The sequence below is a fragment of the Rana temporaria genome, chromosome 5 (genome assembly GCF_905171775.1).
Source record: "Rana temporaria chromosome 5, aRanTem1.1, whole genome shotgun sequence".
In the NCBI taxonomy this organism is placed as follows: Eukaryota; Metazoa; Chordata; class Amphibia; order Anura; family Ranidae; genus Rana; species Rana temporaria.
Genome location: NC_053493.1, coordinates 43529459 through 43545631, shown reverse-complemented (window position 1 = coordinate 43545631; position 16173 = coordinate 43529459). Strand labels below are relative to the sequence as shown.

The window sequence follows — 16173 nt, the reverse complement described above, 5'->3', positions numbered from 1 at the left end:
ATCGCTGTATAAATGTGAATGGTTCCAAAATAGCATCAAATGATGTGTCTGCCAAAATGTCGCAGTCGCAATAAAAATCGCAGATCGCCACCATTACTAGTAAAAAAATAATAATAATAAAATTGCCATAAATCTATCCCCTATTTTGTAGACGATATATCTTTTGCCCAAACCAATCAATATACTCTTATTGCGATTTTATTTTTCAAAAATATGTAGAAGAATACATATCGGCCCAAACTGAGAAAGAAATAAATTTTTGGGGGATATTTATTATAGCAAAAAGTTAAAAATATTGTTTTTTTCCCAAAATTTACAGACTTTTTTGTTTAAAATAAACAATAAAAACTGCAGAGGTGATCAAATAACACCAAAAGAAAGCTCTATTTGTAGGGAAAAAAGAGACATCAGTTTTGTGTGGGTAAAGCGTTGCACGACCGGCGCAATTGTCAGTTAAAACGACACAGTGCCGTATCACAAAAATGGCCTGGTCATTAAGGCTGAAGTGGTTAAACAAAGACAAACATGACAACCAGGCAAACGGCATTCTCAAAGAATCACGCACGCAACATCGTCACTTCCTGTACCGCTGGTTCTCAACACTGCTGAGGTGGAACGCACGCCCGGTTAACGAGCGCGGCATACAGCGTCCAGGATTCTAACTGCTCCAACGCGAGATAGCCCCAGTGCGGGGTTCAAGGCACCTTAAACGGTAGGCGGCCACTTGGCTCCCTCTGCATACATTTTTACTTTAATAAAAAACAGATTACACTATGTTTGGCATCGTTCTGTTTTCCATGCAAATATCGGGCACTTAATGAACATCGCAAGCATTACTGCCAGGACGGCATTGACCTTACAGGTGATCCTGTCACAAGCCCTAATGTTCCCTTTTTTGGTATCAAAGTAAGGGACATTATCATCTGGTAAGAAGCCATCTAATTCATTCACTTTTGGTGACAGTTTAAAGGTGAAGGTGGAAACATCACTCTATCTGATCAAACAGCACGCAGCACTTTATTTGATTAAACAGCACGCACATTTTCTTCACAACTTAAGAAATAAATTTGGAAAAAAGACTTTCACTTGTATGCTAATATACATTAATAGGACTTGGTTTCACTATCACAGTTTATTTAATTTGTTTGGCACAGGAATCTGAGTAATCAACTACTGCAACATAGCTCAGAATTATAGGACTTTTTTACTAGATCTTCTAGTAATATAAGGCAGGGGTCTCCAAAAAAAGCCTTTATCTGGCCCTCAGTGCTTTATTCCTCCCACTGATATGAGGCACTATTCTTCCCACTGACTCCAACAAGGGGGCACTTTTTCTTCCACTGATACCAATGATAAGATACAATTACTTCTACTAATAGGGGCCCTACTCCTTATCCTACTGATCACAAACTATGAGGCCGTATTTATTCTCACTAATGCTGGGCCCGGGGCTTTTGCTGCCCCTGCTGGCCACAATCCGGCCCTCCTAAAGGCTGAAGAACAATAAACTGGCCCTTTGTTTGAAAAGTTTGGAGACCCCTGATATAAGGTGTTGTAGTAATATATATTTGTTTATTGATTGTTTTCAAGTATGTATCACTTTTATTAATTAGCGCACCCATCTCCTTATATTCTTTCACTGTATAATCATTTGATTATTATTGGGTAGCAGCTTAACACTATATATAAATTAAATTTAATTTATTGGCGCGAGATACCACACACACAAACGGCATTCTCAAGAGAGATCAGTTATATATCACTTATATCAGTAATATTTGTTCCCGTCTATGTAACAAAACCTTTCACGCTCCCGGTATGAGAATATTTACCAAAATCCAAAAGGCAACTCGTATTAAGCTAATTCACATTTGTTTATTGCATTGTAAGTTCCGGGAAGTGAAGAACAAAGCATTCTGGAACTCCGCTCTAAATCATGTCTTGTTTGAAAGCATTAAAAGGCTGCATACCGAGTGAGATAATATAGAATACAGCTGAGAACAGTCTTACGTTGGCTTGTTAGGAGATTGCAGCTCTGGGAAGCCGTATGAAATGAACAAAGAAAACAGCAAAATTATAGCTCGGTAATCCTTAAATGAGCTCAAGTGTATTACTGTAACTTACGTAATTGAAAATACATATAAAACCCGGCACAATATTGTACAGGTAAAGAGCGGAGTCAAAACAAAGTCACGCTTTTCCTCTTATTTTCACATTGGTCTGACTGCGGCTTCATAGGCCACGGTATAAAATGGAGGCTAAAAAATGGAAAGAATAATGATTTCAAAAGATTAAGGGGCAGATCCACGTAGCGTGGCACATTGTTGCGTCCGGCGTAGCGTATCTCTGATACACTACGCCGTAAGTTGCAGCGGCGTAGTGTAACTTTGGCGGCATAAGGGCGCGCAATTCAGATGGATGTGATGGGGGCGTGTTTTATGTTAATACGTCTTGACCCGACGTAAATTACGTTTTTTTTTAACGGCGCATGCGCCGTCCGTGGGGGTATCCCAGTGCGCATGCTCGAAATTAACCCGCAACAAGCCAAAGCTTACGACGTGAACGTCATTCTACGCAAAGCCCTATTCGCATACGACTTACGCAAACGACGTAAAATTTTCAAAATTAGACGCGGGAACGACGTCCATACTTAACATAGGATACGCCTCATATAGCAGGGGTAACTATACGCTGAAAAAAGTCTTACGGATGTACGTTCGTGGATCACCGTATATAGCTAATTTGCATACTCAACGCGGAAATCGACGGAAACACCACCTAGCGGCCAGCGTAAATATGCACCTTAGATCCGACGGCGTACTAAGACCTACGCCAGTCGGATCTAGCACAGCTTCAGGCGTATCTTGTTTTGTGAATACAAAACAAAGATACTCTGGAGCAAACTAGAAGTTATGCGGCATATAAATAGATACGCCAGCGTAACTTCTTTGAGGATCTGGCCCTAAGTGTTGTGTTGTTAATGCTAATTTCACACCATACAGGTGCAATGGAGCGTATACGCATTTCCGTGCTTGCGATATAGGGCAGCCCATTCATTTCAATATGTACAAAGAACAACACTTCCAAGTGCAGTAGGCCAGCGATTTTAATAGAACACCCCGGTTAAAAACATTTACAGAATGTAGAACAAAAATAGGTTCATCAAGCAGTTAGGTGCTCCTGAGATGGTATTTACTGTCTCTATGCCGACCAGCAGCTGCAGGAACAAAGGGTCCGTAGAAGCAGGATCGCCTCCGCACTTTTGGAAACCACCGTGGAAGGCAGGAAGTGACATCAGAATGGGTCGGTGACACGTTTTGGAGCATGCTCAGAAACTGCTTCTTAAGAAGCACCTAACTGATTTATGAGCCTATTATATTTCTGCATTCTGTAAGTGTTTTTAATTGTTGTGTTCTATTAAAATCATTGACCTACTGCACTTAGAAACACCTTTCTTTGTACATGTTTGGTCATCCAGAGCCTGCTTCTTTCCTAAAAGTGCTGCTTGAGTGCCCTACCAGCTTTCACTTCAGATGATCCCAATAGATTACAAGCATCCTGAGGACCATTCTAGCAGCAGTGCTCCTATACTGTACATTATCCTTGCCTTCACTCATTTCAATAAGCTACCCTACATGCAAAGAAACACACAAAAGAAGTCCCTAACCCTTCTTTAAAATTACACCGCACCAAACTGCATGGTGCTGTGGCAGAAGCCTTCCTTCTGCCAGGCCTCCAGCCCAGGGTTTCTTAACCACGGTTCCATGGAACCCTCGGGATCCTCCAGAGTTTGTTAGGGGTTCCTCCAGAGTTTACTCAGTGCTCCTCCAGCAATGAGCAATTTCTGCCCCTCAGATAAGTTCCCACTGACACCATTGATCTTTTTTGCTACCTGTAAGGGGGTAATTCTTCCCAATGACCACAAGTGTAAGGAACATTCTTTCCCCTGATCATTACACTAAAGTATCATGATCCTGTCTCAGAAAGAGTATCTATAAGGAGAAGTGAGCTGGACACAGGCAGCCTAAGACAAATCAGGACCCTCTGAGTGAGTACAGATGACTCCAGTAGGAGAGAGACTGAGTACAGAAGATGGCTTACTGTGTGCTGCTTTCACTCAATTGACTGCTGCGGTTCGTCCACTATATGTAATTGACAGAATGCTCTTGGGTGACTCTGGGTAGTGTGTCTATATGTTATTTGACTGCTTTGCCATCGTAAAGAACCACCAGTAAAGTGCAGCGATCTTAACCTCTTTTTGTGTGGACATTCCTTCCTTGGGATACAAAGTTCAATGGTCAGGAATGTCATGAGGAGGCTTCTGGCATTGAGCTGGGCAGGGCCATCTTTAATGTTGATTGGACCCTGGGCAAAAAAAATCTTGCTCTCCACCTGCTCTGAGACATACAATAAATACCAGCTAGACTTAAAATCAGTTTACTGTATCAGATCAGGCAGTGATTGGGATTGGTTGCCAGAGGTTACAGCATATCATTACCACTTACTGACTGGTTGCTAAAGGTTACAGCACACATTACTGCTCACTGATTAGCCTCCCTGGCGGTGTGATTATTTCCGATTTTAGGTGCTGAAAGCGGTACCATTATTTGCAAGGAAATTTGGCGTTTTATACTGTAGGCCTGTTATTTTTAGGAATAACTCACTTAAATCTGACCAAACAAGAGACTAGTAGGCATCTCGGGTATGAATTTTTTTTTAAAACAAAATTATACATTATAATATAATAAATAATCATAATTCTAACAAATAATAATAAAAATAAAAATTATTCAATAATGTAATCAACTCAAAATCACTGAAATTTGCTCAGTTGCAGAATTGTCGCTGTCAGACGAATTTTCCCACAAATCGCTATCGCACAATTCTGCAAGTGATTATAATTTATTATCACTGTTTTCTAGCTGCTCTAAAACCACTTTTGACATAAAGGGCCACTTTTGGTTGCTATGGACAATCTACAGTTTGCAGGCAGAAAGAACAGTTTTTATTATATAAAAGAACATGTAGGGCACTGGACAGACCACTAGGGACAAGGGGGGTGTGTATGTTTTACATACAGTACTGTAATCTATAAGATTACACGATACTGTATGTAAGGTGTTTGTTTACCTTTTTGAATTTGGGGCCGTTCTCCGCTCCCGTGCGTCGTAACGTCGCAGGGAACGGAGATCGGCGGCACACAGAGGCACTGTGTGAATCGAGCGAGCACCCTGCTCGCTCACACAGCGCAGTGGCATCGCTGGATCCAGGGACAAGGTAAGTAAACCCTGCCTATGGATGCTGCGAGGCGAGCCCGAGTCTGACTCTGGGTTACCGATCGCAGCACAAAAGTGTAACCCCGAGTCAGACTCGGGAATACCGCCAGGGGGGTTAGTTGCTAGAAGTTACATGATTTCTTCTTGTTGATTGGTTGCTAGAGATTACTGTACAGTAATACTGCTCACTGATTGGTTGCTAGAGGTTACAACACATCATCTCTTCACTGCAGAGGGGCATGATATACATATGAATGCCGCCTTTATTTACATATAAATGCTGCCAGCCTCAGCTATTTACATATGAATGATCCCATTATTTAAATATTAACCACTTGCTTACTGGGCACATATACCCCCCTCCTGCCCAGGTGAAATTTCAGCTTTCGGCACTGCATCGCTTTAACTAACAATTGCGCGGTCGTGCGACGTGGCTCCCAAACAAAATTGACGTCCTTTTTTCCCCACAAGTAGAGCTTTATTTTGGTGGTATTTGATCGCCTGTGCGGTTTTTATTTTTTGCGCTATAAACAAAGAAGCGAGACAATTTTGAAAAAAATACAATATTTTTTACTTCTTGCTATAATAAATATCCCAATTTAAAAAAAAAACAACATTTTTTTTTCTCAGTTTAGGCCGATACGTATTCTTCTACATATTTTTGGTAAAAAAAAATAAAAAATCGCAATAAGCGACTGGTTTGCGCAAAAGTTATAGCGCTTACAAAATAGGGGACAGAATTATTTTTTTTTAATTATTTTTTTTTACTAGAAATGGCGGCGATCTGCGATTTTTAATGGGACTGCGACGTTATGGCGGACACATCGGACACATCGGACACATTTTTGGCGCCATTCACATTTATACTGCGATCAGTGCTATAAATATGCACTAATTACAGTATAAATGTGACTGGCATTGAAGGGGTTAACATTAGGGGGTGAGGAAGGGGTTAAATGTATCCCTGCTTAGTGTTCTAACTGTAGGTGGAGGGGGGGGTGACTGGGGGGTGACTGGGGGGGTGACCGATCTATGTCTCTATGTACAAGAGACACAGATCGGTCTCCTCTCCAGAGACAGCACCGCTGTCTCTGTGTAAAACGGCAATGAGAGATGATCTCATATGTTTACATATGAGATCCTCTCTCATTGGCCGCACAGATCGCCTCGCGAACGGCCACTCTGATTGGCCGTTCGCGGCGATCTGTAATTGGCTGTGTCCGAGGGACACGGCCAACACAGATTTTCCCCGCAGCGCGCTCTGGAGCGCGCGCGGGGAACGCCCAAAGGGGCGGCCGTCAATTGACGGCAGTTTGGAAATTGGGATCCGCACTGCAGCCGTCAATTGACGGCAGGCGGATCCCAAGTGGTTAATGGCGGTTATTTACATGTAAACACAGGGTCTGCAGGTGGGTCATTTGTACACAACAATAGGGCAGATCTGGGCAGCCCTCAGCTTCCACAGTGTCCACCAGCCTGCTGAAGAGCCTCCAGTCCTCCATAGTGCCCCCAACAGTGCACCCCATGTTCCTCCAGAAACCTCATCCTATGCTGCAGGGTCCCTTAACCCACTCCAGAACCCCCCATCTTCAACCACAGATCCACCCATTTGTGATCATGTGCACTTTTCTATGCACATTACAAGTCCCATAGTCCATAGTTCACATCAGGAGCAAGTAAGAGAGGATACTGAGTATTATTCTGCCTTTGTTTAAAAATAAAAGCTGCCTTGACATTGTTATGGACGTGTGCTATGGGGCTACATGGTCTAAAGCCTCATACACACGATCGGACTTCCATCAGACTTTTCCGTGGATTTTGGTCCAAAGGGCGTTGCCATGAACTTGTTCTGCATACACACGGCAGAACATTTTTAGCCAACATTCACCAAATCTAGTGGTTTTTCAGCTCTTTACCGCCACCCTTTGGGCAACTTCTGCTATTGTTGTCTGATGTTTAGCATTGGTTCTGAGCATGCGTGTTTGTACTTTGGATTTTAGTCCGATGGACTTGTGTACACATGATCGGATGATCCTCCATCGGACATTTGTTGTGAGCATGCACAGCGAACATTTGTCCATGGAAATTCCGACAACAATTTTCAGATGGAGCCTACAGACGGTCGGATTGTCCGATAAAACACGTCCGTCGGACCGTTGTTGTTGAAAAGTCTGATCGTGTGTATGGGCCTTTATAGAGATCCTGGAAACTGTTTAGTAAAATAAATTGGTTATCCTCCACCATAGGTTCTGGGGTTTTCTTGAGATAAAGATCTCATCTGTAATTTAATACTTAAAGGATTAGCTCACCTTTACCAAAAAACTACCAATGCAAGTATGGGGCACCTGTAGATAAAGTCAAACTGTGCAGCTTTGACTAAATGTGGACAAAATCCTTTCTATAGGTTGTAAGCCATCCGTGTATCTCCTGAAGCCTAAGATGGCGTCCCCTGTCCTGCCTTGTTGTGAGTACATTGCTAAGACACCCCCAGCTGTCATTGTTTGCCCCCGCCATCACAGGGGTGAGCTTTCAAACCACCGAACATGCCCAGTTCGCTACCTCCTCCAATGCAGCATCGTTGCGCTCAGAGTTACTATAGAGAGATAGAATGCATGCGAGGGGGTTTGAATTCGAGAAAAAGCCTGCTCCTGTGATAGTGGAGGTGAGCAGCAATTGCTGTCTTAGCAACATCCTAGCAACAAGGCAGGACAGAATGGTGGTGAATGTTTTACATCTATAGCAAGAGCATTATCCATCTCTAGTCATAGCTGCAAAGTTTGCTTTTAGCTACAGGTGCCCCTTTCCTACATAGGAAGTTGTTTGTTTTTTTGTTTTGTTTTATTTTAGTGAAGGCGAACTATCCATTTAATTTAAAGCACCATTAGTTTATGAAGTTTGCCATTGAGTCTGAATATTCACAATAGGCTGCTGTAGAGATGAGGACTTACATGTTATTACCAAAGTGGGTCCATTGTTTTTAGAGGAAAATTTGGGAAAAAATTAAAAGACTCAGTGGCCCAGATTCTCAGAAAAACGCCTATCTTTAGGCGGGCGTAGCGTATCTCAGATACACTACGCCGCCGTTACTTAGAGCGGAAGGTCCCGTATTGAGAAACATCTTCCGCTCTAAGTTACGGCGGCGTAGTGTATCTGATACGGCGTAAGCCCGCCTAATTCAAACTAGGCTGGTAGGGGGCGTGTTGTATGTAAACGTTATGTGACCCCACATAAATGACGCTTTTATCGAACGGCGCATGCGTGCGCCTGCTCAGTATCACGTCGAATTTTCAAATTAAATTGCGCCCGCTCAATGCCTAGTCGACGTGAACGTAACTTACGTCCAGCCCCATTCACGGACGACTTACGCAAACGACGTAAAAAAAGGGGTAACTTTACGCCCAAAAAAGCCTTACGGAAACGACGTAAAAAAATTCGCCGGGCGCATGTACGTTTGAGAATCAGCGTAACTAGCTCATTACCATATTCGACGCGTAAATTGACGAAAGCGCCACCTAGCGGCCAGCGTAAATATGCAACTTAGATACGACGGCGTAAGAGACTTACGCCGGTCGGATCTAAGACAAATCTATGCGTAACTGATTCTAAGAATCAGGCGCATAGATACGACACCTCACACTCAGAGTTACGACGGCGTATCTGGAGATACGCCGGCGTAACTCCTACGAGAATCTGGGCCAGTGACTGTATAGGCAGCACCACCTACAATCCTTTATTTTGAAATAGAACCTACTATGTATACAACTGTGCATTACGGAATCTGTTGAAAAAGAAACCCCTTACCTGTCTGGTAGAAGAAACAAAGAGAAAGCAGAGCTTATTAATGAGGAAGAATCCATAAATGCCTGCAATCATTCCCATTATCTTCCACAGGTACTGCTTCTCCTCTAAGTAAGGTTCTTCATTGTTTCCATGGTGATCATGGGAAATGTTCTCATGGATACCCAAAACCTAGAAAGTCATACAAGTCAGATTGCATTAAAGTGGATCTCAAGCCAGGCTTGGTCATTAGCAGCTTCAAGACATGGATAAGCGGGAGCGCAGTTTCAAGGTCTTGGTAATCTTCTTTTAGCCTAGCCCATCTTTATGTAGAGCAACAATTATTTTTTGCCATGAGGTGCCATGTTGAACTTCCAGTGAGTGAGAGCGATAACACCAAATTTAACACACCTGATCTTGTAACACTTACGAGTTACATGACACTGGGGAGGGAAAATGGCTAATTGGGCCCAATTTGGACAATTTCATTTAGGGGTGTAATCACGTTTGTTGCCAGCGGTTTAAAGCAGAGGTTCACCCTAAAAGAAAAATAGAACGTTACATCCAGCATACTGCTGACATCTACAGTATGCTGGATTTTTTTTTTGTGTCGCTGTACTTACGGTCTTATGGTATATTCACGGGGCTTTCACGGGGCTTCCGGGTTCTAGCTCCCCCGGGGAGTAGGCGTTCCTTAGGTGATTGACGTTCGGGTAAAGCGCATCATCGCCTTCCGAAAATATCCGAGGGGGACTCGGCACTTTACAGCGCCTGCGCAGTCAGCTCTACACGGCAGGCGCAGGGGCCGTATAGCGCCGTAAAGAGCCGAGTCCCCGTCGGATATTTTCGAAAAAGCGATGGCGCGCTTGACCCGCACGTCAATCATCTCCTGGGAGGATCTACACTCACTCCCAGGAGACATTGCGCAGAGCTCCCCTCCGGGGAAAAGGACGACACGCCCACTCCCCGCAAGGAAGAAGACCCGGAAGTGCGGCTGAAGACAGGTAAGTGTACACCTTATAAAAAAAAAAATTACAACGCTACAAGCCTTTATTAAGGTTAGAGATAGGTTAGGGAAAAAGTTAATTTTAGGGTGAACCCCCGCTTTAAGTATTAATGGCTGTGTGTTGAATTATTTTGAGGGTACAGCAAATCTACACTGTTATACAAGCCGTACATTCACTACTTTACATTGTAGCAAAGTGACAAAGTCACATGAAACAATATAATAAAATATTTACAAGGGGTGTACTCACTTTTGTGAGATACTGTAGATATATATACACACACACGAACTGTATAAATTAAATATAATTTATATATACATATTAAAAAGAAAAAGTAAAACAAAACACATTCCTTGTAAGAAAAAAAAAGTTACCTGGGGAATGAGATGCAGCAGAGCATCACCAGACAACGTTCCGACCGCCAATCCCACAAACAACTGTAGGACGAGTTTGTAGCTCTCTTCACAAGAACTGAAGATGATGAGGGTGGCGCCAAACATGGACCCAACTGTCAGGAGCAACACGGCAATTGTGCTATAGCCATATCCTAAGAGACAAAGTGCTTGTGTTATGATAAAAAAAAAAAATGCCCTAATGTATTTTCTGTAATGTTTAATTTTATATGATCACAGTGGTTCCAATTTATTATTTATGCAGTTATCTTTTGCATGGTGCTTGTAATATGATAAGATCCCCTAGTAGTGTATCACATCTCACATTATTATAGTGAATTTTTTTTTATAGCTAAAGGTTAATCTTTCTGTATTTTACATTTCCTATTCCTTCCTTTTTTCTCATCAGCATGCTAATATATTTTTAAATACAACTTTTCTTTTTTCATTAAAGTGGAATTCCAGGCTAGATCTAGCTAAGCTTAAAAATGCTCCTACTCCGGTTCTAACTCTTAGGCCCCGTACACACGTCCGAGGAACTCGACGGGCAAAACTCATCGTTTTGCTTGTCGAGTTCTGTGTGAAGCCGCCAAGGATCTCGGCGAGCCAACTTTCCTCATTGAACAACGAGGAAATAGAGAACATGTTCTCTATTTGGCTCGACGAGGAGCTCGTCGGCTTCCTCAGGCCGAAAGTGTACACACGCCGGGTTTCTCGGCAGAGTTCAGCTCCGATCGAGTTTCTGGCTGAATTCTGCCGAGAAACTCGGTCGTGTGTACGGGGCCTAACATTAACTACCCCGAAGAAGGAAGATAATTATACTTATCTATTTCCTGAGTGCTATGGTCTGGTCACATGATCTTCCCAGCAGCCAGTGTTCTGCCAAGCTGGTTCCTCCTATCGATATGGTTCCCTCCGGAGTGCGCAGGCGCAATCCAAGATGACGGGAAAACTCAGAGCGGGAACAGCTGTTTGTCAGCTGTAGACGCGCTCGCTCCCGATGCCTGATTATACACTCTATAGTACACGCCGCTCTACACAGCGAGGGCCAGCAAGGGGCGGATGTGATATTGAGCAATGTTTTTTTGATTGGTTTTCCACACCGCTCTTTACAGCAAGGGGCGGATGTGATATTGAGCAGTCCTTTTTTGGGGGATGGTTTTCTCAATAAAATAGACATCTCACATCCTCCTCTTGCTGTATAGAGCAGCGTGGATAACCAATCAAAAAAGCACTGCTCAATATCACACTCGTCCCTTGCTGTGTACTATAGAGCGCCGTGTATAAGCAGGCATCAGGCATCGGGAGCGAGCTCATCTAAGCTGACAATCAGCTGTTGAGGCTCGGAGATTTCCGTGGCCTCCTACTGCGCATGCGCCGTGACTGGCTGCGCCTGCGCAGTCGAGGCAGGAACCTATCCGACAAGACACTGGCTTCAGGGTAGAGGAGAGATTGCCAACAATGGTTGGAATGCCTGAGCAGTGACATCACCCATAGGCTTATTAATGGGGCATCATTGTCCGCTATCCCTCCTCTCCTTTGAAGCTGGCCGCTGAAGCTCCTTGAGAATAGGTAAGTATAAGCATCATTCTTCAACAGTGTAGTTAGAATAGGTGTTAGAAGAGGGTGGAAGCTGTTTTAAGCTAAATTAGATCAAGCTTATATGCTTTGCTGAAGGATATAATAAAACTTATGAATTAAAAAAAATTAAAAAATCTGATGGCACCTGTATAATTCTGGGTCCAATGTCATTTGGCAGAACTAGTGGCATGGCACCTATGTTTTTTTTAGTTGATGTTAAGGGTAGCATTCTGAAGGGTACACTGACTAGTGTAAATGTTTTTTTCCCAGTGACTATTAATTAATTCATTTTAGCAGGATGTTCCCTGAAATATGAAAAGTATTTCAAGGGCGCCTCTGTGGTTAGAAGGTTAAGAAAAGATGCTTTAAATGTGGGGAAAACATATTGGCAGGATGAATGGGGTGGAGTGTCTGTTTTTGCATATACTGAACTATTAGTTGATAATACCCTTTGTATAATGTGTAGCTCCAGGACTTTGCTACATCGTTATACGGTTGTATCATCGTTGGAAGGCAACATGTTTTTTTCCCTAATATGAGATGTTTCTGAACTATGAAATCTGGGTACACCAAGCCTCGACACTCTTGGGGGCAGCCTGGAATGCCAGTATCCATAAGGGCTATGTGACTAAAGAATGCATATCAGAACTTTCATCTGGAAGAAAGGGTCACGCATACCCCCTGAGGTGGGAGTATGGGATATGGCTTCAAACCACCTGGTGTAATGAAGATTGAAGTGCCTGATTACCATGGCTGCAAAAAAAGCTTCAAGGGTCAGCTGCTGTTAAAAGGACTGATTTCCTGAGATACACCAACATCAGAGGCCAGCCAAAAGATGACCCAGGCAAATAGTGGTGATTCATGGACTAATGCTACCCCTAGTGGACACCACAGCATGCTTCCTGGAGGATGGGCAGAAAAAGAAGGACATCCTCTTATCCATTTTCATTTATTAGAATGCTGAGATAGGCTCGCAGTGGGTGTTGTGTGGGTGGTGCCTGAGTGCAGTTTAAAATTAATGGTCGACTGGAATAACTTCCTCTTGCCATTGAGCCTAGCTGAAGATTCTGAATACAGAGGATGCCCTTACATAAAGTATCATCTATATTCTTGTGTTTTATACTACTGTGTTGTGTTATCTACTTTTAGTGTTTTTATGTTAGGCTAGGTTCACACCACGATTTTACCATCCGATAAACGGACCGTTAAATCGGATGGAATCGTATGTGACAAAATCGGATGTAATCGTATGTCAAAATTTTCACTAAAAAATCGGATCCTGATTTTAAATAATGTCTGGGAAAAAGAAGATTTTTGAAGTTATGGATATTCAGGGGAACCCCGCCGGCAATTTAAAACAAAAATGACGTGCGGTTCCCGGTAAATATCCATAACCAGACCCTTCAGGTCTGGTATGGATATTCAGGGGAACCCCGCCGTCAATTTAAAACAAAAATGACGTGCGGTTCCCCCTAAATATCCATAACCAGACCCATTATCCGAGCACGTTGACCTGGCCGGCCGCAGAAAAGAGGGGGGGACAGAGTGCGGCCCCCCCTCTCTCCTGAACCGCACCAGGCCACATGCCCTCAACATGGGGAGGATGTCCCCATGTTGATGGGGACAAGGGTCTCATCCCCACAACCCTTGCCCGGTGGTTGTGGGGGTATGCGGGCGGGAGGTTTATCAGAATCTGGAAGACCCCTTTAACAAAGGGGACCCCCAGATCCTGACCCCCCCCCCTGTGTGAAATGGTAATGGGGTACACTGTACCTCTACCATTTCACGAAGGAAGTAAAAAGTATTGTAAAAAAACACACTGACACAAAAGAATAAAGTCCTTTATTAAAAAAAAAAAAAAAAAAAAAACTCCAGCGCTGAAAAATCCACTCGTTCCCGGCTTCCAGCGTTGTCCTGATCCTGCGACGGGTGCGGGTGATCTCCCGCGATGAGAAGATCCAGCGTCAGGTGATCTCCGCTCCGGCGATGTGAAGATCCATCCATCCGGCGCAGCAGCATCCCGGACCTCCTCTCACCGCTGGGCACAGCCCAGCGAATGAGCGGCTGAAGCGGTGACATTTCTTATATAGAGGAGGCAGAGCCACCCGTCACGTGACCCTGCCCCCTCTGACGTACCTCTGCTACATCACTGGGGAAGACCAAGCAGAGGAAAGGTCTTCCCTCTGCTTGGTCTTCCCCAGTGACGTAGCAGAGGTACGTCAGAGGGGGCAGGGTCACGTGACGGGTGGCTCTGCCTCCTCTATATAAGAAATGTCACTGCTTCAGCCGCTCATTCGCTGGGCTGTGCCCAGCGGTGAGAGGAGGTCCGGGATGCTGCTGCGCCGGATGGATGGATCTTCACATCGCCGGAGCGGAGATCACCCGACGCTGGATCTTCTCATCGCGGGAGATCACCCGCACCCGTCGCAGGATCAGGACAACGCTGGAAGCCGGGAACGAGTGGATTTTTCAGCGCTGGATTTTTTTTTTTTTTTTTTTTAATAAAGGACTTTATTCTTTTGTGTCAGTGTGTTTTTTTACAATACTTTTTACTTCCTTCGTGAAATGGTAGAGGTACAGTGTACCCCATTACCATTTCACACAGGGGGGGGGTCAGGATCTGGGGGTCCCCTTTGTTAAAGGGGTCTTCCAGATTCTGATAAACCTCCCGCCGCATACCCCCACAACCACCGGGCAAGGGTTGTGGGGATGAGACCCTTGTCCCCATCAACATGGGGACATCCTCCCCATGTTGAGGGCATGTGGCCTGGTGCGGTTCAGGAGAGAGGGGGGGCCGCACTCTGTCCCCCCCTCTTTTCTGCGGCCGGCCAGGTCAACGTGCTCGGATAATGGGTCTGGTTATGGATATTTAGGGGGAACCGCACGTCATTTTTGTTTTAAATTGACGGCGGGGTTCCCCTGAATATCCATACCAGACCTGAAGGGTCTGGTTATGGATATTTACCGGGAACCGCACGTAATTTTTGTTTTAAATTGACGGCGGGGTTCCCCTGAATATCCATACCAGACCTAAAGGGTCTGGTTATTGAATTTGCGGGGACCTCCGTTCGGGTTCCCTCAACCCTAGTAATAAAAAATCGGGTACATTTATCGCACAGTCATCCGATTTAGTACGATTTACATTGACCACAATATAAAAAAAAAACGGACACGATTGTAATACGATTTCAAATCAGGACCAAAAATCGTGGGCAGACACGTTTTTTGATACGATTTTAAATCGTATTAAATCGTATGCGGATCAAATCGGATGCACTTGGGGACCTAAATTAATGAATGGCAGTGAATGGATCCGTTTTGCCATACAGATTTGTACGATTTTAAAGCTAAAATCGTGAGTAAAAAACGGATGACAAAATCGTGGTGTGAATGCACCCTTAGCATTTCTACTTTCTTGTTTATTTAGGCAGTGTATTTATTTTTACAGCTGATATTGTTGTTATATCATCACTGTTAACTTTATCAGAGCTTTGATAGACTAGATAATTATAGGAAAATACAATTTAATATATATTTATAGTAAAAAGGGGAATTCAGAAACCACCCAACATTTATTTCCAGCAATATGGCATTTTTTTTACTCTACACTTTTGTATTTCCTTTTTTGTCAATGGGTATTGCTTTTTACCCATCTCTAGATCTGCTTTACTTGTTTCCTCTACCCCTGTGAGCCCATGATTGACCCATTTTTTCTTTATTTTATTCCTTAATAAGTTCTCCTGTTCTCCTATTGCCATGTAAACAACACATGTTGTTTGCTATTGGCTTGGCTGGCAATTAAGAGTAAGAATGTCTGTGCATGCATGTGACATCACTTCTGGCTTCTGGGACACACACAGGTCCTCCACTGTGAGTATAGGTTTTGCTGCCAGTAATGGCTTTTTTCTACAAGTTCGGATTTCCTCTCATTTTCTGTCTCAGTGACAAAAGTCATCAGAACAAAACAGAGGTGTGAATCTCCCAAAGGATGGGCATAGACAGCAATACAAATTTGACATGGAATCCAACCTTTCTCCACCCAATCAAAAAAAAAAAAAAGACTAATGATATATTTTAATTCATTAATTTCATTTAAATGTATTATATTTTTAAATATTATAACTGTATCAATAAATTACA

At 43.5% G+C, this 16173-nt stretch overlaps 1 protein-coding gene across 1 annotated transcript in view; it reads right to left on the bottom strand.

Annotated features, from left to right (window-relative positions):
- Positions 1-16173, bottom strand: part of SLC39A12 (solute carrier family 39 member 12) — a 68192-nt gene that overhangs the window by 26827 nt on the left and 25192 nt on the right. The window contains exons 6-7 of the mRNA XM_040352477.1: positions 10435-10607; positions 9078-9245 (exon numbers count right to left, since the gene is read on the bottom strand). Coding sequence (XP_040208411.1) covers positions 9078-9245; positions 10435-10607 — 341 coding nt within the window. The remainder of the gene's footprint in view (positions 1-9077; positions 9246-10434; positions 10608-16173) is intronic.